The sequence below is a fragment of the Limanda limanda genome, chromosome 16, assembly GCF_963576545.1.
Source record: "Limanda limanda chromosome 16, fLimLim1.1, whole genome shotgun sequence".
NCBI classification, from domain to species: Eukaryota; Metazoa; Chordata; class Actinopteri; order Pleuronectiformes; family Pleuronectidae; genus Limanda; species Limanda limanda.
The window spans coordinates 13984930-14012093 of record NC_083651.1 but is presented as its reverse complement, the minus strand read 5'-3'; the positions used below and the strand labels follow the sequence as shown (position 1 = coordinate 14012093).

Genomic DNA, 27164 nt, shown 5'->3' with positions numbered 1-27164 from the left:
TCATCTGCTTTCTACTCACCTCAAAAGCTGTCGGAGTTTTACGCAATGGAGTCTGGAGCGGGACGAGGCGACGGGATCCACCGCGCGCTTTGGAGACACAGGTTTGTCTTTTTTTATTTTCTCTTTTCGGAGCTTTATCCTTTATTCCTTGATCATTTTCAACGTTTTTATTTCTTTTAAATAAGTCTTGTTTATCACTCTCATATTTGACCGTTCACCGACTGCGACTGGATGCAGCGCAGAGGAAACACATGGTTTTACGCATTTTTACGCATTGTTTCCACGATGACTTAAATTGACCATTGATCAAGTCTGTTACAGGTGAAGCGCATAAGACGTTAAATACTCTATAAATGATATTAGTACATATAATTATATTATATGAGAATGTTTCAAAGAACCTGAATCGCCATTATTTCCCTATTCCAATGGACAGTAGTCCAAATATCTATCTATCTATCTATCTATCTATCTATCTATCTATCTATCTATCTATCTATCTATCTATCTATCTATCTATCTATCTATCTATCTATCTGTTCTATCTATCTATCTATATCTATCTATCTATCTATCTATCTATCTATCTATCTATCTATCTATCTATCTATCTATCTATCTGTTCTATCTATCTATCTATATCTATCTATCTATCTATCTATATCTATCTATCTATCTATCTATCTATCTATCTATCTATCTATCTTTCTATCTATCTATCTATATATCTATCTATATCTATCTATATCTATCTATCTATCTATCTATCTATCTATCTATCTATCTATCTATCTATCTATCTATCTATCTATCTATCTATCTATCTATCTATTTATTTATTTATTTATCTATTTATTTATTTATTTATTTATCTATCTATCTATCTATACATCTATGTATATATCTAAGTGATGGATGATGGACATTTCAAAGGGCTATTCTTCTTCTTCTTCTTCTTGTTATTATTATTAAATATGCATTTCTTTCATTATAGTGAAAATATTATATTTTTATTCTACATTCACATATGCACACACACAGACACAGACAGAGCCCTTCTATACGGCACCCATGCAGGCTTTTGTTAAATGTCATTTTGACATGTGTGACCAGTCTATGGAACCAACCTGCAGCCTAATCTGGACGTGTGTCGAGTTTGACGTGAGATTTCAGGGTCAGTAAATTGCATTCTAACTCAGCTTAAAGAATAAACTTATAAACGGATTACTGAGTGAGGAGGAATGTTTCAATATTGGCCCCTGAAGCGAGCTTTACATCTGGCAGCGGCCGCCTCTCTAATCTTAAAAGAGAAGCACAGAGATTGACAGGACAATGAAACGTTTTAACTCTTTTTTTGTGAAAAAGTATGTCAGATTTAGTTTAGAAAATTCGTTTTTTTAATAGATGCAACTGGAGGACACAGGGCCTCCCTTTACAGCTAACAGCTTGCTGCACACAGGTTAGGCCCGCCCTACATTTAAGTGAAACATCCAAGGCCACAGGTAGCTCAGGTATTACCTGCGGTTTAGGCTTCAGACACTCCTCGTGACTCGTGAACTGTCAAAACATGTCCATAAAACCAAACTCAGCCCGGGGGACGGGCCCTGTGCTCGTAGCTCACACAGTGACCCCTCCATGGTAGATGTTGGCCGACCTTTCCTGACCTCTGCAGGGTTTTCTCCTGAGCTGCGATCGATGGATGCAGGATTTTGAAAAACGGGCGGAAATGCCTCTCTCTGCCGGCCTTTCCTGCGGGAAGCAGCAGAACTGTGATCTAAAATAGGAAAGTGACGAAAGGACATGGACAGGAACTCCAGACATTTCCCACACATGCTGCCCAGAGGTCCTCATTGTTCTGTTAACATCATTAGTATTTGGAAATAGGTCACTCCCGACTAACTCTATTTCAAAAACGAATAGTTCTTCATGTCACTGTATTGTTTATTTACTTATCATGTCCTAATCTGATTTATTGTTTAAGTATATATTTCCCCCACTTTTTTTAATTCATTCTGTAATCTAACTAAACAAAGCCCTCAGGTTATCTTAGTCACTCCACAGACAATGACGTGACACGATTCCTAACAACACGCTACTCATCTCAACACTCACCTGTCTGCCTGATTCCATCAATTCAAGTGGTCGCACATAGTCTCAGCGACACGTACCTGAGTCACGGCAGCGTTCTCCCCAGAGTCTGTGCGAGTCACAGCTCAGAGCATCAGGTGATACCACAGCGCATCATTAAACCTACAACATGTCAGTGCAGCGCGGGTTTGAGCCTCATAAAAATAACTTTGGCAAGAGTGACAAACAGTTGTTTAGTGAAACTCTCCGATGTGCCATAAATAACCCGGATGATTGCACATCATTTGTCCCTGAGTGAAACTTTAAATGATAGCTCTGCTGTATTTCACTCAGAGTGTTGTGTCTCGGTCTTGTGAACAGATGTGTGTGACACAGCGGTGTGTGTGTGTGTGTGAGCAGGTGTTGGCTGCTTCACCTCTGTGGTGACGCAGTGCTCGTGGAAACTGAGGATAAGCAGAAACACACACACTGACAGGCTTCCTGTCACACAGGCCAAGTCTCGATAGCTCAATTTGTTTTGTGGTGGGAACAAAAAAATACTTAATTAATCTCGGTTAAATCTGATCTTGATTAAATTAATAATCTTTTCTTCCATTGATGTGTGCCTTGGGTCCTTTTAGTTTTTGGTTGAATATAAATGCAGCTCAAAATGACATCCACGCTCCACTGTTTCCTCTCAGAGGTTCCTGTGACAGCACCACACTGTGGTGACTACAAGCCCTACAACAGTTCACTGAATTATAGATCAGGGAATAGAACCAGCACTTCACATTAGTAATGTGTTTCCCTGGTGCCCAGTGTGTTGTCTGTTCTGCAGCTCAGTGGAGGATTGTTTGTTTCACTCTCAAACGTCTTCAAATCCATCATGTCTTCTTGTTTTTTCTCTCCTCAGGATGTGTGTGTAAAAGTAGACGGACCGGGGCCAGTCATGGAGCCTGAGCTGAACTGCAGCTCCCACTGTGATTCCCCTCTGTGCTTCATCCACGCAGGGGTCGACAGGCAGGAGGGTCTTGACATTCTGCAGAGACTATGCAGCCTCAGCACGGTAATATACCTCCGCCAAGGAGTTTATTGTTGGTTTGTTTGTCAGAAGAATTACGCAAACATTACTTTTTTTGTTTATTTGCATGAAGCTTTGCGTAATGGGACATGGGCCAACGAAGACATCATTACATTTTGGTGCAGATCTGGAGAAAGGCGCAAAGCAGGAAATGTTGTCAGGTTCTTTAACATTGTGAGATATAGGTCATTTCTTTTGACATTTTCACCCATTTTCCAGGGAACATTCCAGGTAAATTGATTTAAAAGAAATCAGGCATATTTGGGGGACTGATAACCACCAGTGTGCACATTTTGGTGCAGCTTGACTTCTCCTGAATTTGAGGCGTCTGTTGGGCCTTTGCGGAGGAATTCTAATTCCTCTCTGTCCCCGTTGCACACACAAACACACATGCACATGCACATGCAAAAGTAAATCTATAAATATGGTGTACATATAATGCCTGAGGTATGAAAATGCCATGTACACACACATTTGTCTGTGTATTTATATACTGTATATATACATGCGGACACAAAAAAAAATCACAGTGCTGCTGACACACCCCCAGGCTAATACTTGTCCACATGTTTGCAGACAAAGCTCCATAAAATCCAGCTTTTCTGACCAGCAGAATATTTCTGGGCCTTCCAAAAGGTTAAAGGGCAAAAATAAACCCTGCAAGTTATATAGATAGATATTTCAGTTGAATGTTTATTATAGAAATTATTTAGACTCAGTTAAAAGTCAATTAAATTACAATTACAAAGTTTATCCAGCATTTTAAAACCACTTTTGAAAGTTGTTTGTGTCTACTATTTTATGTTAGTGAATTGTGTTCTTAATCTACTCAAGAGGTCAGTTCAGCTGTTGGGATCTGGAGAGGTTAGTGGGAAGGACTGGCGCGGCTATGTTTAGTATGATCACAGTCACTGGTGCCTTTAAGAGAAGAGCGAGTGGAGATCAGCAACATGAGGCCGCGGCACAGGAGCGTGTAATGTGACTTTCCAAATAGAAACGAAAGCAGCAGAGGCGCCGCGTCTTCTGGAAACACAAACACACTCCTCTCCGCTCTACAACACACAGAAGCTAGGTGAGTTATCTCTTTGATTTCGTTCGTGCTTCATGTTGATCATTTATGTGTCGATCTCAAAGTGTAGATCTTCACCCAGGGGAAAGGGAAGAGGGAGCTGTTTTTGCTTTGCTATGGTAATGCATTATGAGACAAGATAGAATTTTTAATGTACTGTTTTATTTAGTTTTAACATCTAAACAGTCCGTCTTTATTATTGCATGTTTTACTCCCCTGACATGAAAAGTAGTTGCTACAATGAAACATCCTCTGATGAAATTTAACACCGTACATTTGTTACTATTCGTGGAAGTAGTCGGCTCACGAGGAACAACTGTATTCAGCACTGATAGTACAGTGCAAAGAAAAAAACATACAAGCAATACAGCCAATTTGTTCTCTAAAATCCCACCTGCTTTTATCTCTGGATGTGTTCCCAGATATGGCGTCTGCCGGCAGTGTGTTGTCTAAGGAGCAGCTCCTCTGCCCCATCTGTCTGGATCTGCTTGACCAGCCGGTCTCCACTCCTTGCGGGCACAACTTCTGCAGAGACTGCGTACAGGGATACTGGAAGAGCGCGAATGTGTCGCAGTGCCCTATGTGCAAGCAGAAGTTCTCCCGGAGGCCCGAGCTCAAAGTGAACACCTTCATCTCAGAGGTGGCCTCCCAGTTCAAGAAGGCGTTGGAGAAAAAAGACAAAAGCGAAGCCGGCACAGGGGACCGATGTTCAGGAAACGTTTCATGTGACGTGTGCGTCGGGAAAAGAGTCAAGGCTCAGAAATCCTGCCTGGACTGTTTGGCCTCCTTCTGTGAGACTCATCTTGAGCCTCATCATGTTCTAGGCACCTTCAAAAAACACCGGCTGGTCAATCCCACCATGGACATGAGAGACAGAGTGTGTGAGAAGCACGATAAACTCCTGGAGCTGTTCTGCAGCACCGACCAGTCGTACGTGTGCCAGCTGTGCATCAAGAGAGACCACAAGGCACATCAAACGGTTCCTATTGAAGACGAGAGCAGAGAAAAGAGAGCTCAGATCATGAAGGTAAACCAAGAGGTGGAAGAAAGGATCAAAGGACGACAGCAGAGAATCAGCAAAATTGACAAAACCTTTGAGCTCAGCAAAGGAAGCACAGAAAGAGAGATTGAGGATAGTTTGCAAGTCTTCACCAAACTGCTGCAGATTGTCCAGAGAGGACAGACGGAGGTGGTGGAGGCGATCGGTGCAAAGCAGAAACAAGTTGAAAGCAAGGCGAGGGGACTCGTCGCTGAGCTGGAGCAGGAGATCGATGAGCTGAGGCGAAGAAGCACAGAGCTGGAGCAGCTCTCACACTCTGATGATGACTTTTACCTTCTCCAGAGCTTTCCAGCTTTATCTGCACATCCAGCCACCAAAGACTGGTCCGACACTGAGGTGGAGAGCGCTGTGTACGTGGGCACGGTGAGGAGAGCGGTCCGGAGAGTGGTCACTCAGCTGGAGGAGACCGTCAAGACCGAGGTGAAGAGGTTGTGTGAGAGCGAGTTTATAAGGGTTCAGCAGTTTGCTGTGGATGTGACTCTGGACATGGACACGGCCCATCCCAAACTGGTGCTGTCTGAGAACAGGAAACAGGTTCATCACGGCGATGTGGCGCTGAGCCTCCCGGACAACCCCGAGAGGTTCTACCCCGGTGTTAGTATTCTGGGGAAGCAGGGTTTCTCCTGTGGCAGGTTCTACTACGAGGTCCAAGTGAAAGGGAAGACAGAGTGGGATATCGGAGTCGGGCTGGAATCCGTCAACAGAAAAGGAGGAAGTATGCTCAACCCCGAAGGAGGCTACTGGACCCTGGGGATGAGAAGGGACAAGAGCTACTGGGCGCTCAGCAGCACTCCGGTCTGTGTGCCGCTGGTGGAGAAGCCGCAGAGAGTCGGGGTCTATGTGGATGTTGAGTGGGGGCAGGTCTCTTTTTACAATGCTGAATCTGCTTCCCATATTTACTCCTTCACCGGGTACTCTTTCAATGAGAAACTCTTCCCCTACTTCAACCCGCGGCGAAATCATGGTGGCATCAACTCTGCACCTCTGATCATCTCGCCTGTCAATGTCTAAAAATCGGCTTGAATGCTTTCAGCTCTTTTTGTATCATCACTTCTGCCAAGGAGGTTATGTTTTTGTCTGTGTTTGTTTGTTTGTTTATTTGTAAGCAGGATTACGCAAAAACTACCCGACAGATTACCAGGAAATTTGGTTGGAAGGATGTGGTATGGGTCACGGAAGAAACCATTACCTTTTGGTGCGGATCTGGATCAGGGGGTGGATCCAGGATTATTTTTTCTCTTTCTTTAACATTTTGAAAAAGGGCATTATCCCACTGAATAATTCATGGATCTTGATTGAAGATATGTTCAGTGGACAGATGATTATGTGCAATTTGGTGCAGCTACAAATAAAAATGTGGATCCAGTGAATTAAAATGTGTTTTCCTTCAAATGGAGATTGTTGGGCCTTGGTGGAGGGATGTGCTCTACTGAGTGCCCTTTTAGTTAAAGTTAGAAAACGTTTTGCATGATGATTCTTGCTCTGTTTTATCTCTTTTAATAAAGTTTTGTCTAGTCAAATGCACCCTGTTCACTCTTTTCTGTTTGTTTTCCACCAAAGTGAAAGTTTTGAATACATATAAACAATACTCCAATGACGTAGATGTATAAAAACGACCTGTCCGATACATCAGATATGATTCTAAGGCGTGTCCATGTGCATGTGTGTGTGTGTGCAGCTGGCAGTGGAGCTCCCGAGGTGCTCGCTCTCCCCGGTGCTGAGTGCTGTGGTGTGGACGCTGCTCTCCGGTGGCATCCTGCTGGCCTTCTGCTTCCTCCTCTTCACGCTGCGCTTCAAGAACAACAGGTGCAGTAAAAAAATTGAGAAACGCATAGTATAAAAGCTCTAATGATTAATTTACTGAAGCTTAATTGTGGCATGTGTCGTGTCCCCAGGATAGTGAAGATGTCCAGTCCTAATCTGAACATCCTGACTCTGGTGGGGAGTCTCCTCACCTACAGCAGTGGCTTCCTATTTGCCGTGGATGAACGCACACACTGGCACGGTGGAGCATCTTCGGCTGTGATCCAAGTAAGCGCTCACGCCACATCAGTCTCCGTTCTCTATCATATTGTTGATTAAATCTCAGTCAGGAAATGATGCAGCGTTTTCTCCTACTTTCCAGGCTCGAATGTGGACTCTGTGTGTGGGCAGTACCCTGGTGTTCGGTCCGATTTTGGGGAAGACGTGGAGACTGTACCGGGTTTTCACCCAGCGACTGCCCGACAAGAGAGTGGTGAGGCCTGCTCTTCACTCACTCCTCACTCCATCATGCAGTAACCTTTTACACCTTTTTTTTTACATTTAATAAACAGTTTGAGCTTTAGGCTGGGATATGCAGAAGCAAAGCAGACATGAGGTCTAAAAAAGTATTGGTAAAAAATATAGTTTTAATATCGATTTAAATAAAAACATAAAAAACATAGTATGACCGACACTTTCAGCTTCAGCTTCCTCAGTCAACATATTTTCTGTAATTTTCATATTTATTTGTTTATATTTCTTAAGTATATAGCGGCATATCTCAAAATACTTCAGTTAAAATTAAAGCAATGACGAACAAGCAAAGAGATATAAATAAATTCTGTCACATGTTTTCTATTATGCAAAACTGGATCAACTTACACTGTGATTCTTAGTCCAATTACAGTCAGAGACTCATAGTATCCCTTGAGTGTTGGGAAACACAGAGGTAGCTCTCGATAAAACAACCTTGTTTTTGGGTGTGATCTCTATTTGACGCCGATTTCTGTCTCAGATCATCCGAGACATCCAGCTGATGGGCTTGGTGGCTTTGTTGATCCTGGTGGACCTGCTGGTTCTCACCTTCTGGAACCTCACAGACCCCATCAGGTGTTCACGGTCTGTCGCAGCTGCTGTCCAGGTAGAATCGAACAGGGATTTTGCAAAGAATGGAAGAACAGTGTGGGGACTATAGTGTCGACTATATATTCCCAAAATATAATCAGATTTAAAGTCATTACTAAAGCTTGTTATTTTCTGATGTAGGTGGTGGACAGAGACGTTTCCTACACATTGTCACAGATGGACTCTTGCTCTTGTGTCTACTCAGATCTATGGGCCATCATTATTGCTGTTCAGAAGGTAAGTCATATCTGTCTTAACCTGCATTAACTAAGGGATTTCAACTTGTTGCTTCACATCATCTTTGCCCTTTGTCTCCTCCATCTTTCCTCAGGGCAGTCTCCTCCTCTACGGCACTTACCTGGCAGGGTTGACCAGCAACGTCAGCCACCCTCCAGTCAACCAGTCTCCCACAATCATAACCGCTGTCACCCTGGTCACCCTCTCCTCGGCCGTGGTCATCCCTGTGTCCGTCTTCTTGCACGCTTGGCCCAACCTGGTCTACAGCACCGTGGCTGGAGCCATCTTCATGTGCACACTAGCCACTAACTGTATGCTGTTTGTGCCTCAGGTCAGAGGAAAACAAACAAAAGATGCATGAGTGTGCTGAGGAAGAAAGAAACTATATTCATTTGAAATGCTTTTGAAGTGTTGTGGGAGGAATTTTATTTTTTAAGGGAGAACTATCAGATGACCCTGTCTGGGAACCGTCTGTGGATATAGACTGTTAATCAGACAGACATATGACAAACAGACAGACGAATGACAGATACTTGTATGACCTCCCCTTCTTGTTTCGACATAACCGGGAAACGTTGTGAGTGACTTTGGTGCCCGCTCCGCCCTTTTTCTAAATGCGTGTTGGATTCGCCGAATCTATCAGAGGAGGGTGATTCACACAGAAAGTGTTTATGAGTCAAAATTACGTAGGCTGCTGCAAACGGATTTACGACTCTCCGGGTTTCTGCGAGTAGGTTTATGTGACGATAAAGGAATGCCTCTTCACTGGAGAGAGGAAGGAAATATCTGAACGTTGAGTAACACGTTCAAACACACCTGGTCAAACATCCCGGTGACGTTTCCTTTTAACGTGTGTATTTCTACATGTTACACCCTGAACAGGTCGCTATCATATAAGGAATGACAATGAAGGAGAAGTTCGGCTCTACTTTGGCTGACCTCCAAATGTACACCAGTGCCCACTGATTTCATTACTCCTGCACATCAATTGAGTTAACACAGCACAACATTTTCACACTAACAGTGTAAAGCCCGTCCTGACTGCATATCTGGGACCAACCCTACAGTACTTAAAGTGACAACTTAAGGAGACAACAAGTTGACTCAGTAAGCAACCAATAGCAATAAAAAAAGAAAACCAGTTCACCCCACGGGTAATACATGTACCAGTATGTTTTTTCTGCTATGAGCTCACTCTCCAGGGCGGAGTAGGCAGAAAAAGCAACCCCAGCAATTAAAAGCGAAAGAAAATAGTCCCAAGGCAAGGGCAGCAAGTGGCCCACTGGTGCTCTGCAGGGAAAATATAACAATATAACATTAAAATTCCAAAACTAAACTTTGAAATACCAGGCACAACAATTTACTGTCCTGCTGACAAGCAGCGCTGCCTTCAACCCTGCAGGTAAACAAACATAAGTACACAAGACCAATAAATCTCCCACAACATAAAACACTGAAACAGTGTTCCCTGCACGTCAGAATGGAATGAGGTGTGCACCTAAACGACCTGCAAGCAGCCCTGCATCTGTAACTCTTACTACTTGTCCTCCTCCCTGCTTTCTTTTTTTTTATCTCAGTGCTGCCGGCTATGTTTAGCTGAAAGTCAGCGTGACGATCTGTGCATTCTTTAACGCCTCCAAACCTTCTTACACAGCTCACCCAGTGGCGGCAGTTTGAAGAGGATCAGAACAACCCGGGTCAGATGGCGAAGTATTTCAGCAGCCCCAGCAAGAGCCAGCCGTCTGCGTACAGCCAGGATGAGATCTACTACCTGCTGGGCGAGAACAACTCCATGAAAAAACTCCTCAATGAGGTACGGCAGCAGTACTGATCTGATACCTAAAAAGAATGAAATAGAAGATAACTGAATTTCTGGGAGCATGTTGGTGTCAGCTATTTAGATTACACTTCTCTTTAACATTATTCCTGGTGGTATCTGCCATTAGAAAGCACAGTCGGATATATTGATGCTCAGTCATACTCGTGGTAATGTTCATCTGTCAATCAATCCACCACTTTGGTCCCAATCTCGGGGCCCATTGGCTGTCATCTGACATGCAGGGTTTGTTAATAGAGATCTCATTGGTCCAGACTGAAATATCAGCAGCTGCTATATGGATTGCCATTGCATTTTTCCAGTTAGTGACCAAATGCAAAACTACATGCAAAACCAGTTGTACTCCCATTGACCTTGGCTGTTCTTCATATTTAGTGCTACTCATTCAGACATAGCCTTTTCATATGAGGTAGACTGAAGGAACTGATGGTTTCAATAGCATTACAAAAGCATGCCGATGACATTTTAATAGAGTCGAAAATATAATATATAGATATATATACAATTTGTGCTTAATAATATTACATTTAACATTCAGTAAGAAAACTATGGAAGCCCATTTCAGCCACTGGCATAAAGAAAAAAAAATGTGTATCTCAATTATGACTTAGCATCTCATAATTATGAGATAGAGATAGTATCTCATTATTATGACTTAGTATCTCATTATTATGACTAAGTCTCATTATTATGGTTGCTAAGTCATAATTATGAGATTCTAAGTCATAATAATGAGATACTAGCTCATTCTTCATGCCATGGAAATGGCTTCCATAGAAAACTGCAAATCTTGTTAAGATGTAACGTTTTTTTCTACATCTACAAATATTTTTTGTGTTTATAATTTGTAGAAAAACGCTGTGATTGACAGCCTCCAGGAGCAGGTGGGCAACGCCAAGGACAAACTACTGCGCCTCATGTCAGCCAGCCGGTCGTGCGAGGACCAGAACATGGACTCCTCTGCCACCAACCTCAACTCCTCCTCCACTCAGACCACGGAGCTTCAGTCCGACTGCCCCTCTTCCTCTTCTCTACCTCAGAGAGTCGCTCAATCTCAACTCTCACCTCCTCACCTCACTGCTGCTGCTGTTTCGTCACCCGGCGTTACGCTGTCGTCAGAGCGTCCCGCTGCTCCGAACTCCTCGAACCCCAGGGCGGTTTCCTCCCCGCTCCCTCATGATGTGTATGCGGGTGACAATCTAAAGAGTGTGTCGATCCCTGGCTCTACAGACAAAGACACAAGAACAGGGGGGGATCTCAAACAGCCCGTGTCCCTCCCGTCCACTGGAGTACCTCGGACAGCGGAGCAGACCGTCAACTTTGTCACGTCCCTACAGGGCCGTAGAGGGTTAAACCCCTTTCCAGTTGAAACTTTTAGCAACTATGGTGGCCAAACATCTCAGGTGAGACCGACTGGCTTTGTGAGCAGTGAGCAGTTGCAGGAGATCCTCCATGAGCTCAGCCTGGATGCAGTCTTGGAAGGTGCACTTCGATCTCCCAGTCAATCAGCCAGGACGCCCTCGGAGTCAAAATTCTCTGCGCTCTCGCCGCTGTCCCTGCGGACGCCACGCTCCGCTCATCCGCCCGTCCTCTTCCGTTACCCCAGCATCTCCCCGTACGCCATGAGAAAACGTCGGCCACCGTTCAACTCTTCCAGAAGAGGGTTGACGCCTCCCTGCTTCTACACCGGATGTGGGAAGATAAAGGAAAAGTGTGAAAGGCAACATCCAGGAGGGAACCATGACAAGGCGACTGTGGATGGGACCTTCCTCCAGGTTCACAACAGTGACCTTGGGCTACAGGAGGAGGAGGAGGAGGAGGTAGAAAGCCATAAAGCCCAAAGAAAGAGTCGGAGGAGCGCTTCGAGGTGTCACAGGTGTTCAGCGTTGCACTGCACAGAAAACAATCACACAGATCCTCCTGATGTGGAGGCAGGTGGGGATAATGAGCAGCGGCACAGACACATTAGAGACTCCTGTGGGTACTGGGACTCCGACTCCAGCAGCTCAACAGATTACTGCTACTACCACCGTCCGTACTGCGACTCCTGCCTGCAGCGTGGCTCACTCCTCTCCTCCTCAGACTCCTCGGACTCCTCGGACAGCGAGTACGAAGGCTTCGCCAGCCTGTACCGCTCCTCGCACCCTGTGGTGTTCAAAGAAGACCTCAAACCCACCTTTGTATGAGCACGGGTTCACTGCACTTTACAGGGTCATGTCTTTTTACCATTGGAATTCATGTCGTACATTTAATTAAACATATGGCAAATTCGTATCTAATATAACTTGAGTGAATATGTTCTGCCGTTTACTTTTTAAAATATTACTTATGGTCTTATTTGTATATTTCTGCTGTCACGTGAAACCCTTTCATTCCAAAACTGTCTTAAGTCAGACATTAAGAGCAAAGAAAAACATAGAAAAGCTAAATGAAAGGTTTTCACCTGACAGTTATCACTTATGTTTTATTTATTTTAATATTTATTAGCGGTTGTTTTTGGAATACAGAGTCATTTTCTGTCTCTTTTTTTGTTTCTCACTGTCAAATGTGATAATGAAAATGTTGCACTGCCATTGTGTTGCATAATCTGCATTTTGTTGTTTGCTTTAAGTTTTAAAGGCCCTGAGTTGTCTGTACAACAGAACACTTGTTGTCACATGCTTCCCACCCACAGCTGGTTTATGAGACACCGCACGTTGTCAGAGCAGCTGGTGTAAACAGGTCACTGCTACATATACACTTCATTATTTTCCCAGTAACATTGTATGGTTTTTAATCATTCAGATCTTCAAATCATCACCGGTTTTCTCTAAGGAAAGACCACATCACATAATATTCATGCTGCATCTTACGACATATAACAGGAAGAAAACTAGTTCACCCCAAGGGCAAAACTTTAATCCTATAAAATCCTATAATAAAAAATTGACCGCATAAATAAGAGACAGACAAACAGAAAGTGTATTAAGTTGTTGTTCTGGCATGAAGCAGGTATATTCTGCCAGGGGGACAAAAAAGAGACTCTCTTAATGTTAATCTTAATCATTACCGAAATACTTCCTTAAGACAGATTCTGGAGTTTGTATTATATCTCTCCAGCCCAGACAAAATCAGAAACAGCACCCTCTCTCCCTGTTATTTTAAATTTCTCTCTCCTGATGTACCCATCTCTTTATCTCCCTCTCGCCCACTATCTTCTCTCTGTATTTTTATTATTTTCCTTCATCTAATGGGAAAATGTGAGTTGGCCTGGGGAGATGCTGGAAAGCAGCATCTTGCGTTACTTCAGCTCAACTGCCTGGTTTTGAGACGCTGTTTCTCTCTATTCTACATGTGAACCATTGAGGGGCAGCCTGGGAGAAATTCCCTTTGATAAAGAGCAGAGTATAAATAAACCACACAATAGACTGACTGCCAGCATATTTCTGGAGAGGGAACTACTTTCCTGCCAAGCCCATTCTGTCTCAGATAAGGGAACGGTGGAGGAAATGTAGAATTGTGGAATAAAAACAGTTTATCATGCTTATAAATATTTCTCCAAGTAACACAACAGACATTCCACACTTACTGCAAAAAGAGAAATAGATGGAGATTAATTAGTTCAAATAGACTTCCCTCCAAATGGATTAAGGTCATTAGAGACGCACAAACGATTTCTAATAAGTCATTCCTTGGACTGGGTCAAGTTGTAAGGGGTTTTATTAATAGTAAATAAATCATCTGCTAATGCTTTGTTGTTCACTTAAAAGCCATTGACATGAACATTTTTTGAATGGGAACCAGATTGCGAAAATCTCAGTGTCTAATTTATGCAAAGAGCCGTTTAGGATTGGGAGCAAAAGTCAAATATTAACAACTTGGTAAGCGTTTATTCATGGTTCATCGACATTAATAACAGGGGCAGAAACAATACATGTTAGGCCAAGAACAAAAAAAATAGCTAGTATCAAGTGATATTAATCTAAAGCGTTAGTACAGGTTCAACGTTCAAGGTCTATCTGTCCATATACTGGCACAGACATAAAATGGAGAGCAAAAGAAAATGGTATTGGAAACTTAAATTGTGCAGGAGACCTTCAAACACACCATTTAGTCCAATATTTTAATATTTGAGTGTAAAAAAATTGCATATAGTGTTGCCTTAAAGGGATAGTCCATAAAAAAAACATGTATTGGCTCATTATCTACTCAGCCCTGTGCCAATGGAGGGGTGGGTGTGTTTGAGTTCACAGAACACTTCTGGAGTTTCAGGGGTAACAGGCTTGCAGCCAAATCAAATACAATGATCGCTACTTTTTAAAGATCAAACACAGTGTAAATTATGTAATTTCGAGTCAAATTTGTAGCTTTTTACATTCGAAGAAATGGTCCACAGTTAGTCCAATTGTATTGGATTTGGCTGCAACGCTGTTTACCCCTGAAACTCCAAAAGTATTTCGTGGACTCGAACACTTCACCCACCCCACCACCGGCAGAGCGGTGAGTAGATAATGAGTGCATTTTCATTTTTACGGTGAACTATCCCTTTAAATTGTGCAGAGGACCTTGACATGTTCAAGGGACAGTCACCATCTTGTCCTATATTCTAAAATTCGAATGTAGTAACAGTTGCATATAGTGTTGCATTAAGGGCCCATAGATAAATATGTAAAGATCAAACTGGGCCGGTTAGAGAGCTGCTGTGACGGAGAAGACATGCACACACTGTCACGAACATGATCAGGACTTATATGAGTTTAAAAGTGTTGAGGAGGGACTGGGGGGGGGGTGGGGGGGGACTTGTGGGACTAACATAGCAACAGTGCTGCATGAGCACCGGTGCACTGTGACAGCTGGGGCTCGCCTGGACTGACAGGCCGCTCCGGGAGCTCCCATTGGCTGACGGAGTAATCAATCAATCCCGGGTGTAGGCCCGCCCCTTTCCCTGTCGCGGCACTGGGAAAAAAAGCCTTTGAAGTCACGAGGGCGGTGCCAAGCAAAGTGTGCCATGTGGTGCTGGAGAGCGGCGTTCCTATTGGCTCAGAGCAAGCCGGTCAACGCCCATCGGTGAAGGAAAGCCTCCCTGATTGGCTGAGCTGGCCACCCCAGATTCGACGTTTGCGCGTTCACAGATTTTTCCTATTCTCCGTCGCGGGTTACGTCAGCAGCGTGAACCTCCTCCCTCGACGGCAGAGCTATCCCTTTAGCCCCGTACGGAAGTAGCGTAGCGACAAAGACAGCGAGACCGAAACCTGTGGGGAAGGAGTAAAAAAAGACCTCGGGTATCGTCGCGCTGTTCGTCTGAAGGCCGTCGCTTTCTGTGGAGCTCGCTGCCCCGGGGGCCTCGGTGAAGACGCCGAAATCAGACGGCGGCAGGGCAGGTTGAGGAGACAGCGTGAAGCCGCCGAACGCGACCGTGTCCGCTGGCAGATTCTCCGTCTGTAGGCTAGCGTGTATAGCGAAGGAGCCGCCATGGCAGCCGGATCACTGAGCCTCCACATCGGGATATGAAGAGGAGCCGCATGTGTCCCCGAACCGTCACGTAAACGCCGTATTCATCCGCGATTCATCCGAACTCAGCCCCCGCTTCAATCTTCTGTGAAACCGATTCAGCCTCCAGAAGGAAAAACCGCAGTCGGGTTTGAACCGGGGGGCCACAGGGAGAGGCCAGATCCAGGACTATTTCAGTTCGAGACGTGTCCTGCTAAGGCCCGCGGAGAAAACCCTGGAATACAACGAGGAGACGATGCTCTGATCGTCCGCTGCTGGGACAGAACCGGGTCGTTTTATTAGGAACCAGCGGGATAAAGGGGTCTCTTTCTGCCGGGGCCACCCTGTGAATTACTCTGACATTATTCATTTACTGGCAGTCCTCCTTTGGATGAGAAGGGTCTGCGGATCGATCAGCCCCGCCGCCGCTTGAGCAAGTCACAGTCTCCCGGAGGTCGAGAGGAACCGTACCGGGGATTTGGATCATGTCGGGCCGGCCCAGGACCACATCCTTCGCGGAGAGCTGCAAACCAGTGCCGCAGCCCTCCGCGTTCGGCAGCATGAAAGTCAGCAGTAAGTAGACCTCTAGTAGCCTCCCCCCCCTCTGCATGCACCAGGCCCCAGTGTGGGCTACACGTCCCCCCCTCACTCCAATGTGTTAGCTTTAGCATGCATGTCTGTATCAGTGTCTGAGATTGGCCGGTGCTCAGCGGGCACACGGCTCGCCCACACCGCCTGGTTCCCCCGGGGGCCACACCGCCTGGTTCCCCGGGGGCCACACCGCCTGCTTCGGGGTTAGCAGGCCGCGCCGGGCAGTGCCGTGGCCGGGAGGGAGGGAGGGAAGGCAGCACCGGGGCCGGCCTACATCCCGGTCCGATCACAGCAAATTTCAGCCCTTGATCGGATCGGTGTTGCTACACATCGCCGACCATATGCGTAATAAGGTTAAAGCGATAGGGCCGGTGTGTTACGCAACTGTCAGAGCGGAAGGTGCGCCCATAGTTGACTCGGTGGGGGGGGGAACCGATCCCGGAGAGGGGCCGGTCTTGTGCCGATCCCATGTGCTGATCCTATGTGCTGTGTGTCGAAATCGGACGTCTGCCAGGGAGTGTGACACGACCATACCCCGGTGTCATGAAGCGGCACCGGGGCGAGAGGCCGGTTATAGCCCCTGGCTGCAGAGATGGAGCCACGGGACCGCCCAGGCCTGTACCTGCTGAATAAGGGAGGCTGGCGTGTCGGTCCACAGACAAATCTATTTAAATGCCCCCCCCGTCCTGACATCCCTGTTGTCCCTGTTTCACTCATTCACCTGACAGTGCATGGTGGATATTCAAATGTCTCCCTTTTCTCCACTCACTGCATTTTAGCACAGGGTGTGTAAGTGTGGGTGTCATAGACTGCAGATACTGTAAGTTCACGTCAGGGCTATATATATCATCTTGGCTGCATATGGCCCAAAAATATGTCCAGATTCAAATTTCCATATTGTCAATATCGATAATTATCGCGATACAAGACACATTTATGTTTGAAAACTGTTTTAAACTCCTTGTGACAAAAAACTAAGTATTTTACGAATCCGAGGTAGATCAATTTTTTGTTGTAACTCCTAGTTCTGCTTACACACTGCACAATCAATATATATATTGCTATTTATTGAACCCTTATTATATTGCTATCGATCAAAATCATATTCCGTTAGGTGGTGATATATTGTTTTATTGCTCAACTCCAATTCAAGTTATTAAAATCTACTTAATTTAGTTTTCTATATGGCAATATGAAATTTAGAAGTTTATCTTATAATAATGGTTGAATGTGCGTTTATTAGCCAGTTCTAGTTTAGCGGAATGAATCATTAACTCTTAAATCCACAGTATTAATGACTAATGACTGTCCTGTCTCGACACATCTACCTACCGAGCCTCGCCACTCTTATCTTGCAATGCAGACACATCTTGGGTGTGTGTTCGGAAAAAGTGAGGCTGTCATGATGTGTGTTAGTGGGGTGAGGCCTGAGGCTGAGGCTATCCTCTGGGCCTTGGCACTGAAAACCACTTAGCGGACCAGGGAGCACGTGCACGCACGCACGCACAGAAGCACTCCCAGCCCTAACCCAATACTTCTCCTGCCCCAGATATGGGTGTTGAAGCTTTGGTGTGCTCCTGTCCGTGTGGATCCTTCATGGGGAGGTTATAAAAGGCTATTCCCCTTAAGAAGTGTTGTGCCGGTCAGTAAGTTGGCTAAACTGAGATCTTATAGTCCTTGGCCTAATTATTGTGTAGATATAATCTACTGAATTAGCTCCAGAATGCGAGACTGACCTTGTGGACTTAACATTGCACCAGTTTTACACCAGACATTTTTTCCTTCCTTACTTAACCTGGAAATATTGTTTTCTACAAGAGGCTCATCTGGTAAGTCAATACATCATTATCAGTCATTGAATCCTATAGCGGGATCGTCCAATTAAATAGGTGTTAAATAATGTTATTCCTACAAGCGGGTGGTGTTCAGTCCCCTAGAGAAAAGTAGAGGATGTGGCTGCTCAAGAGCTTTCTATGATAAAATGTATATAAACCATATATTGTATATTTCACACAACAATCTTGCATGTAGAGATTGTGACACAAGTTGGAAGATTTTACGAAAACTGAATTTTTAAAGTCTGCTCATTTTCAACTCTTATTTTGTTTGCTCACTGAACACATCATGAAGATTATTTGTGTTCAAATAAAAATAGTTGGTTGTTTCTATCATTTATCTTCATTTGGTCTTCACAGCTTGTTACAATGGGTCGAATGGAAATCTAATCAGACAATTCTGTGCCATTCATGCCTGTGAAGTTGTCATTAAATCAACCGGAAAATGACTAATAATATACTTTACTTGTCAAAAAAACAGAATAACTTCACATGGCAAACCAATTTATTGGTTTGAATGAAAACAAAAGAAATCCCTCGTTTTACTTTTCACCATCACTGCTTTTGTTCGTGTTTTCTGTAACCAAGCAAACGGCTGCAGAGTAGACGATCTGCTTCCTGTTTGCAATAGCACACACATGCTAAGTGTACTTGAATGGTCACGTGGTATGCGTCTTCAGGTGTGTTACCTAAGACGCTCATATTAGACCGAGATCATTTTAGTTTCAAGCGCAGTTTTAAAAACAGAAAACACATTAATTCGGATGTAGCCACAGTGTGATGTGGTTAAGCAACAATATTTAAACACAATCCATTTAAATTGTGGCAAGGACTGGGACAGAAGGTACTAGTTGAAATGATCAGACTACTCCTGTTTGTTGACCAGCTGATGAACATGATTCAGGAACTGGTTCGATGGTTGCTAAAGAGTCTGACACTGATCCTCGAGGTTTGGGGGTAGGCATGTGTTCAAAATAAAAGCAGCTGCACTTGTTGACTTGAATGAAACCTACGATGTAGGACTGGGTGAAGCAACCCCTCGATGTAGTGTGATTAATATAGTATGAGACTTGATATAGGCTTTCATTATTGTAACATTATCATGTATCGTCTTATTCTGGACTTAAATGTTGAAGGACACATAGAGTTTTGGAGCTGTCTTTGTGCTTCTGAGTGAAATGTCAAGAACTGCCCTTTACCTCTGGCTAATCAAATTCAGAACTGGTTCTAAATATGTATCTCTGACCTTTTTTATTTGTATTTAATTGCAGCGTGAACACAACCAATAATTAATCTAATCATCGCTCAAAAAGAAAAGAAGAAAGAAAATCACCCCTTTACAAATTCTTACAGATAAAGGCAGTGTCTTCAATTTGCTTGTTTTGTGAGAAAAATAATTCTAGTGTTAAAGTCGCTACGTTGTCTGTTATGGGAGACAAAGGAAAATGACAGATGTTCACATTTGAGAATCTGTAACTAGTAATTTGTTAAATTTCGACTCAACTGTCTAGACTCGAGGACACCATGTATTTCTTTATAGAAATACATGGTGTCCTCGTGTCTGTTGATCAACAAATATCAACAGACACTTAAATAGACTCAAATACTCATATTTATCTTTTGGCATATCCTTTCTAAAATAAGAATTTTCAATCATAGACTTAGATATTAAAATATTCTAACATGTTATCTACCTGAACTTTTTTTTCCTTCTTCCTCTGTATGTCACTGAGTGTTAACCTGTCCACCACATTACACACGCACTGCTACACACACACACACACACTGACACACACACACACACTGAATAACTTGGCTGGTGATCTCAAGCAGCTGGAGCCAGTGTGTTCTGGAGAGAATACTCTTACTCCTCCCACACAGGCAGACGGAAACACACACACATACACACGTACATATACATGCATACATTCACACGCTCACATGAGCACCCTTGGGTTTTCTTTTTTGGGGTGAGGCAGCTGGCCAAGAACAATAAGTGTCTTGTTTAGCATTTCAAAGCTCCGGCTCTCTCTCCCTCTTTCCTTTCCCTCCCTTCCTGACATTTAGCAAATGATGATAGAAACAAAATTAACTAATTACGCTCTTTGATTCCTTATGAAACGTCTGGACTCACCCACAATTGGTGAACAATCTCTCTCACAAAAGATTTAAAGGAAAGCTGCATGTGGAGATAAAGAGACATGAGGAGACGATCAGTCTGTGGATGTAGTCAATGTGGTGGCAGGACTGGGCAGCCACGTCTCTGCAGGCTCCACACCACTCTGATAATTAAAAATCCATGCATCCATGTCATATCTAGTCAATCATACACTCATACCATTATGTCTTGATTTAAGCGCTGCTCAGCCAAGCCTGACGTGTATCAGCGGTGATATTCCTGTGATGTTCCAACAATCAAGTAGATTATCTAATCGGCATCGTAATAGTAGTGGAACATTTCGCGGTTGAGTGTGCATACCTGCACGCATCAAGGTAATGCATTTGCACTTCTGCTTGTGTTGCACTCTGCTTTGCTGTTGAGGAATTTTGCAAATCTCTTCATACATTCTTCACTTTGACCTGCAGTCCACAGCTGTTGAGAAACAAGTTGAAAGCCTGTAATTGTATCCGACCTATAATAAACCAATGAAAGAAAAAAGCTCCTTATAGAATTCAGGTTTGCAAATGTGTAGAAAATATTTTAAAGTATGGACCTGAAATGCTTCTGCTAACATCTTATTAGAGTTTCAGCAGAAAACTGAGGGTTCCATGTGCGACATTGAAGAAATAAAAACCCGACCACATTTAAGATTAATACAGAGTCACAAGGAGAATTTCAGGACATCATTTAACATTTTATTTACACTCATACAAGCCTATAATCACATTTATATAAGCACAGACCCTTACCTTTTTGTTTGTGGTATCTGCTTGTGTCGTCATTCTCAGAGTCATAAATTCATACATCTATTTTGCATTGTCAAACTGAAAATTTTCAGTTTACAATGATGGAAAATGGAGAAAACTAGAAAGGCAAAATAAATGTAATTCATTCTAGGCCATATATTTTTGTTGATCAACTAATTGACCTAAAGTCTGGGCTTGTTTACTTATACTCTTTTGATCAAGTTACTTTATTTGATTATTGATCTGTTTTCCTCATTTTTGTTTCATAGAAAAACGTGCCCACACATGTTTGTCCCACAGAGAAAAACTGCTTACTTTGTGTAAGTATATCCAAACCCCACATGTGTTCTGTCACTGCTCAACAGTAGTGTTGTTTGGACATTAGCTGTGTTCAGTTGTGGCCTGAACTAGCCTGGTGACCCGAATTAACTATTGGTGCCTCTGGCTAAAGGTCTCAGCAGCTGTCTCCCTGCTCGCACTAACAGTCGAGTAATATGGCGTACGTATATTAAATCGTGGTGATTTGTCACGCTAGTCCTATTGTTGTGACAGGCCGATCGATAAACCATGGCAACGATTCAATGATTCATTTCAATTTTGGTTGACTTTTGTGTGGAGATAATCCTTCACTGGTTTTGTTTGTGACAATTTTTTCTATCTGTATAAAATGAAAGGAAATCTTTGAAGATTATGAAAATGATTTTCCTGCTTCAGCAGATTAGTGTGTGAAAGGTCACACTCCACACAGACCTCATCATCAGTCACCCACATGGCAAAAAATAGTTTAATTTTGGATTGCCTGGTCATTCCTTATTTCCTTATAGTCTTCGCTGTGGGCTGTGTGTGTGTGCATGCACAGTCTTTTCTCACGGTTAGAGGAAGTACAGAGGCGTCATAGAAAAGACGGTTCTGGAATATTTTGGCACTCTTATTTCTCTCTCTCTCTCGCTCCCTCTCCCTCTCTCTCTCTCTCTCTCTCTCTCTCTCTCTCTCTCTCTCTCTCTCTCTCTCTCTCAGAAAGTCTATTTCTCTCTCTTAGAAAGTCTATTTCTGTCTTTCTGGAATCCGTCTTCAGTTTCTCTTTCTAGACATGGTCCTGGAGAGCAAGTAAGAGTGTGATTACCCGACCAGAGCATGTAGGGACCCACCAGGATCTGACGATTGGATTGGACCAGCTCATAAAATGATTTGCAGGGGTTGGTTGGGTTGGGCTATCTACTTGATTTTGGGCTTGGGTCGGCCTCTTACAAAAAAACAAATGCCTGTTGGCTTCAGGTCAGGCTTGGTTAGTTAAGCCTCTTTATCGCCAACCCTACACATTTCTCTCCCTGATTTTCCATAATAATATTAACTTGGGGGTGTAACCTTGTATGGTCCTGGGTTTGTACTGAAAGGCATTTCTTTCATTTTGCCAATGTGTGAAACTGTGTGTTGACGAAAGCACTATGTGTGTCCAAATCAATGCCCCTGCTTAAAAACAAGCCCAGCCATGGGTATGAAAATGGATCAGACCAGTAAACCTCTGAGTTAGTGTCGCAGACAAAGATTGACTTTGTTTCTAGTGTTAAATATGAACCATGGATGTTTTATTTAACCATGTTGTGATGTGTCGGTGTTGAAACTCACACACACTCTAATTGTTTGCTGGGAGTTTGCCAGAAGTCGGCACGAGATGATCACACGTGTCCTCTATGTGAAGGTGGTCTGCTACCACAGCTTGATGCATAACATTTCCATTAAATAACACCATGCCACGGTTATTAAGCAGCACTAATCCACTCATCATCATGAGTGTGGGCTGTTGACAAATGTGTTTCACCTCTGTCTCAGCAACTCACCTAAATTTGAACATGCAACGCTGTTCTGCAGCTGTTTGTGAAGAGGAGAGGTACACTAATATGACATGAGTCCCTCCAGTAGGGATATTGATTTAGAGGGGATGCAGGTGGTGTTCTGAGGATTTGTCGCATAGTGTGGTGGATGCTTGGCCTTTAGCCTCCTTTACACAGCCTGTTCAACTCTAAAATGTTGTGCCTTAAATCCGCCTCACTGTTCCTTTCAAAGGTACAATCGAGGAATGGGGGTCAAAGCTGTTCTGCCTGTATGCCAGTAGTGGAAGTGGTCACAGAGCTGAATGGATGTCTGTGTATAAGGGAGAGCTGGATGGAGACATTGCATCACACTTTTGATTCAGGGTTGCTGGCATGCAATTAGAAATCAGACACTGTAATTAAGCAAAGGTGGCAAAGTAAATGGCGATATAGTTGGATATATCTGTATTGTTGGGATGGATCAAGAAAGTTAGCCGAACTTTATACTAAAAAATCAAAGATCTGTTGGGTCAGGAGGTCAATGCAATGAATTAAAGTGTTTCTTTTTAGATAAAAAGTTGCATACGTTTTATTTCCTTTACTAAATATCAAAGTTATGTCACCATAAACAATGTTCAATCATATTTAATCATGGTGTTCAAACAGTTGAAGTATTTGTTTGAGACATATTTGCAGCTTAGATGCTCTGTATCAGCTCAGGCATGAGTCACCTTCAGTCAACCAGTCAGATGGGAGCAGATTGGTACAACAGCTGCAGGAAGCATTGCTTGAACCAATGGGGGTTAAACTGGCTGGATCTAAAGAAGGAGGCCATATTGTTCTGGTTGTCTCAGCTAAACCATTTGACAGCAGAGAAGTTCAACTGTCAAATTCCGTCATTAGATGCTGCAGTTTGGCTCTGGGAAAGTATTCAACTTGTCTGTTTTGATCTTTGCAAAATCACTACCTTGTTCTGAGCATCTGTTTTTTTTCTATTTCTCCAATTTTAGGGGATAAGGATGGAAGCAAGGTAACAACAGTTGTGGCCACTCCTGGCCAAGGCCCTGACCGGCCACAGGAGGTGAGCTACACAGACACCAAGGTCATTGGCAACGGCTCGTTCGGCGTCGTCTACCAGGCTAAGCTCTGCGACTCCGGAGAGCTGGTGGCCATCAAGAAGGTCCTGCAAGACAAGAGGTTTAAGGTAAAAAAAACATGCCCTCACACAATCCACATTATCTTTCAGCCTACTCAACTTTGTCACTCGTCAATAACAGATAAGAAAAGGACAGAGAAAAGCTGCATGTTACATTGTTACGTAAACCAGAGTAGAAATTTGTTCAATCAATGAAGGTGACTGAGTAACTGTGAGAGACATGAATGGAGTGATCTTTCACAAGAACAGTGAGATCAGAGAATCTGCAGAACAAAAGGAGCTCAGAACTTTTCTATTGACACATTCATTCTGAGATGAGTGTATTTTCTTCTCGTGTGTTTCTGTGTTGTAGTGGTAGGAAGGTCTCCTCATCCACAAACAAACATGAACCCATTAACTCTGTCAGATTTAGTTTTGAGAAAATATTTCCTACCAAGCAAAGCTCCGCTGGAATCCTCCTCTTGGTCTTTGAATAGATTTGACTGATGGCCTTGTTGACACTCGGTTGGGGCGACATTGTCTATGCCCCCTTGTCAGTGGTGGGGGGGGGGGGGCTACCGCCGGTATTACCGCTGCGGTTTTCCAGCTCACAGATAAAATAACTGAGACTTCAAAGCCTGCAGGACAGCTGTTAAGATTCTCATGAAGTTTTATAGGCTTAAAGGTTAGAGGAGCCCAACATGATCGGGCTAAGGTGAAACGGGATTTGTATATATAATTGAATAAGGTCCAGTTTCAAACTTCTTATCCACTGGTCGAAAGTGGATATCCTCATTCCTCATTCCGTGGGTCAAAAGACTTCTTTACTCACACTTTTTATACATGTATCTCCTTATTTGAAAAACCTTTGTATCTCTTTTTTTTGTAATAAACAAGTATTAAGCCGTTTTCAGACACGACCTGCGGGTAAAACCTGGAGAATTGGCAACGGCGTTTAATGCCTTTCACACACGCACAGCACAGTGGGAGGTTCTCTGCAAAGTCGCATTGTTAACAGCAACAAATCCTCCGCATTTTTCAGGAGAGAGGTGGAGCAGCAGGGTGCAGCAGACAGAGGCAGGAAGTGACGTATTAACTCCGCTGCGTAGATCACATGATTTTCTAGATTTTTGCGTCTGTCGCACTTAAGAAGCGTCATCAACTCCCCCACTCACTCGAGGTTGAGGCTTGAGAACCGAATATGTTTTTTAATGGAGAAGCCTCATAGGACCTTCTGCTGTAGAACACCACTTTTATGAATGGTATGCCTGTTTATTCTCAGTTAATAGTGAACAGGGCACACAGTCAAGATGATGCAATACAATGCGTCACTCTAATGGATCCACATGTGGTCTGAAAAACCTAGATAACCTGCCTTGTATTTGCACAGTTTCTGTTTGTACACATAGTTCCAGCTCAGAGAACAGAAACTGATGAGGTCAAACGTTTGCCTCTTTGTTTGTTCTTAGCAAATTTCTTCAGTGCTGAGACCAAAACCACATGTCTCATGTCTGTATGCAAAATATGAAGCTACACCACGCAGCCAGTTAGCTTAGCTTACCACAAAGATGACAAACGTAATGCCCGGCTCTGTCCAAACACAACAAAGTCCAGCCTCCAGCACTGATGGTCCATGCAGGGTATCCGTGGGGTCAAAAAAGGCAAACTCTTTGTAATCTAAATCGTATGCCATAAAAAGTTTTAAATACGTTCAAATATTACATATTCTGTCTCATACTTTAAGAGAAATATTTGGATGAAATGCATAGTTTGTCTCCATTTATTATAGTTCTTTCTCAATGATACAGATATTAGCACTTTAACAAGAGCAAAGTGTAACTGATAACTATCTAGAAACACATCTACAGTATTTATCTCAGTAACACTTGGCTTGGATGTGGGAAAGACTATTGATACCTATTGTCTCTGCCAGTAGTTTGCGAGATAATATGGAGTTTGAAGGATTCCTCTGTACTCTGCGACTTCAGTCATGGTAAAGTGTTAGTAATTGTAAGACTCAGGTATTCCTTCATGTCTTATTGACATTGGTCTTAAATTTGATTTACTATACCCTCTTATATTAACTTGTTCAAACCTGCAGAAGTGTGCCATGTTATCTACTTGTCCCCATGAAAATGACTATTAAATTAGTAAAGAAGAAAAGTAACACATGTATTTAATGTGCACCTGATTCACTCTCCCTCCACTATAAGGATAAGTTGCTGTCTCCTTCGGATTGATTTACGTGGACTCAGGAGGGTCAGGGTGTGTAAGCGCAGCATAACGATGAAGGGGGATGGCAGGACAAACTACAACTACACTGAGTCTCATGTGTTTGCTTGTAGCAGTCTTTTCGCTCGCCCTGGGAAAGCTGCGCTGAGCCGACCGGTTCACCTAAATACTTTAGCAGCTCTCTGCCCTGGGCTTAGCCTCATGCAGATTCAACACAGAGTTTCAGCAGGTGCTGGGTCACAGCTTCCCGAAACAAGACAATATAAATGAGGTCCCTTTGTGGTGTGGGGGGTCAGCCATCTGTCACAAGATGCGCAATCTTTGTTAGGGATACAACCCCCCCCCCTCTCTGCTTGTGACTGCAGGCCGGCCACGGTGAGGTCATATCCTGCCTGTGGTTGGAGCACACTAGCGGGTTGCATTTTTAAACAGCTCAGTGGTCAGATAAAGATCATTCAATCTCTTCTTTAGAGCAGATCCTCGACCTCGGCAGTCTCTTGCTGTGTATCAGCTTTTCTGTCTCACTGCTCCCACACACACCCTCAGCCCGTCCTTCTGAACAGCTTGTTACAAGAAAAAAATTAGGCAAACGAGAGCTAAGACTCCTCACATGACTGCCAAGCACGCGCCGTCGAGTGTGTGTACCCACGCTGCACGCAAACACACAACCAAACACCTGCCTTCTACTGTTCCTTTTCCTCAAACTAATCATGTGAAAAGGATCTGTGTTATTGTGTAGCTGATAAATGTGTGAGACAATGTTGGTGGGCTTGCAGTCGGCTCCTGGTGCATTATGGGATGGGTCCTTCTCCTCTCCCATCTGAGGGATCACATGTCGGCCTATTGGAAAATGGATGCTCACATATGAACTAACACACAGTGTGAGAGCATATCTGGTATTTGTTCTTATGGAGCATTGCTTTTTGTCTATATTTTTTGTAGTAGTCAAGAAATAACAACTGATA

At 43.6% G+C, this 27164-nt stretch overlaps 3 protein-coding genes across 6 annotated transcripts in view; all 3 read left to right on the top strand.

Annotated features, from left to right (window-relative positions):
* gpr156 (G protein-coupled receptor 156) lies at window positions 1-12480 on the top strand. Its single transcript, XM_061088938.1, has 10 exons — window positions 1-101; window positions 2981-3133; window positions 6956-7083; window positions 7173-7308; window positions 7403-7513; window positions 8036-8161; window positions 8287-8382; window positions 8477-8713; window positions 10037-10195; window positions 11071-12480. Exons 2-10 carry the CDS (start codon window positions 3017-3019, stop codon window positions 12403-12405), a joined length of 2445 nt encoding a protein of 814 aa, XP_060944921.1. The 5' UTR covers window positions 1-101; window positions 2981-3016; the 3' UTR covers window positions 12406-12480.
* Window positions 4642-6288, top strand: LOC133022123 (E3 ubiquitin-protein ligase TRIM39-like). The gene has a single exon (XM_061089134.1). The coding sequence runs from the start codon at window positions 4642-4644 to the stop codon at window positions 6286-6288; it is 1647 nt and encodes a 548-aa protein (XP_060945117.1).
* A 2928-nt stretch (window positions 12481-15408) lies between the features above and the next one.
* gsk3ba (glycogen synthase kinase 3 beta, genome duplicate a) overlaps window positions 15409-27164 on the top strand; it is a 29744-nt gene continuing 17988 nt past the window's right edge. For all 4 annotated transcript variants that reach the window (XM_061088012.1, XM_061088010.1, XM_061088011.1 and 1 more), the window contains exons 1-2: window positions 15409-16261; window positions 23843-24036. In XM_061088012.1, coding sequence (XP_060943995.1) covers window positions 16174-16261; window positions 23843-24036 — 282 coding nt within the window. In that variant the 5' untranslated portion in view covers window positions 15409-16173. The remainder of the gene's footprint in view (window positions 16262-23842; window positions 24037-27164) is intronic.

Excerpts from the sequence above, each read along its gene's own strand:
- gpr156 (XM_061088938.1), top strand. The coding sequence starts at position 3,017 with ATGGAGCCTGAGCTGAACTGCAGCTCCCACTGTGATTCCCCTCTGTGC. Across the intron at positions 8,162-8,286 it reads CTGTCGCAGCTGCTGTCCAG|GTGGTGGACAGAGACGTTTC; the intron begins GTAGAATCGAAC and ends TTTCTGATGTAG. Across the intron at positions 8,714-10,036 it reads GTATGCTGTTTGTGCCTCAG|CTCACCCAGTGGCGGCAGTT; the intron begins GTCAGAGGAAAA and ends CTTCTTACACAG.
- LOC133022123 (XM_061089134.1), top strand. The coding sequence starts at position 4,642 with ATGGCGTCTGCCGGCAGTGTGTTGTCTAAGGAGCAGCTCCTCTGCCCC.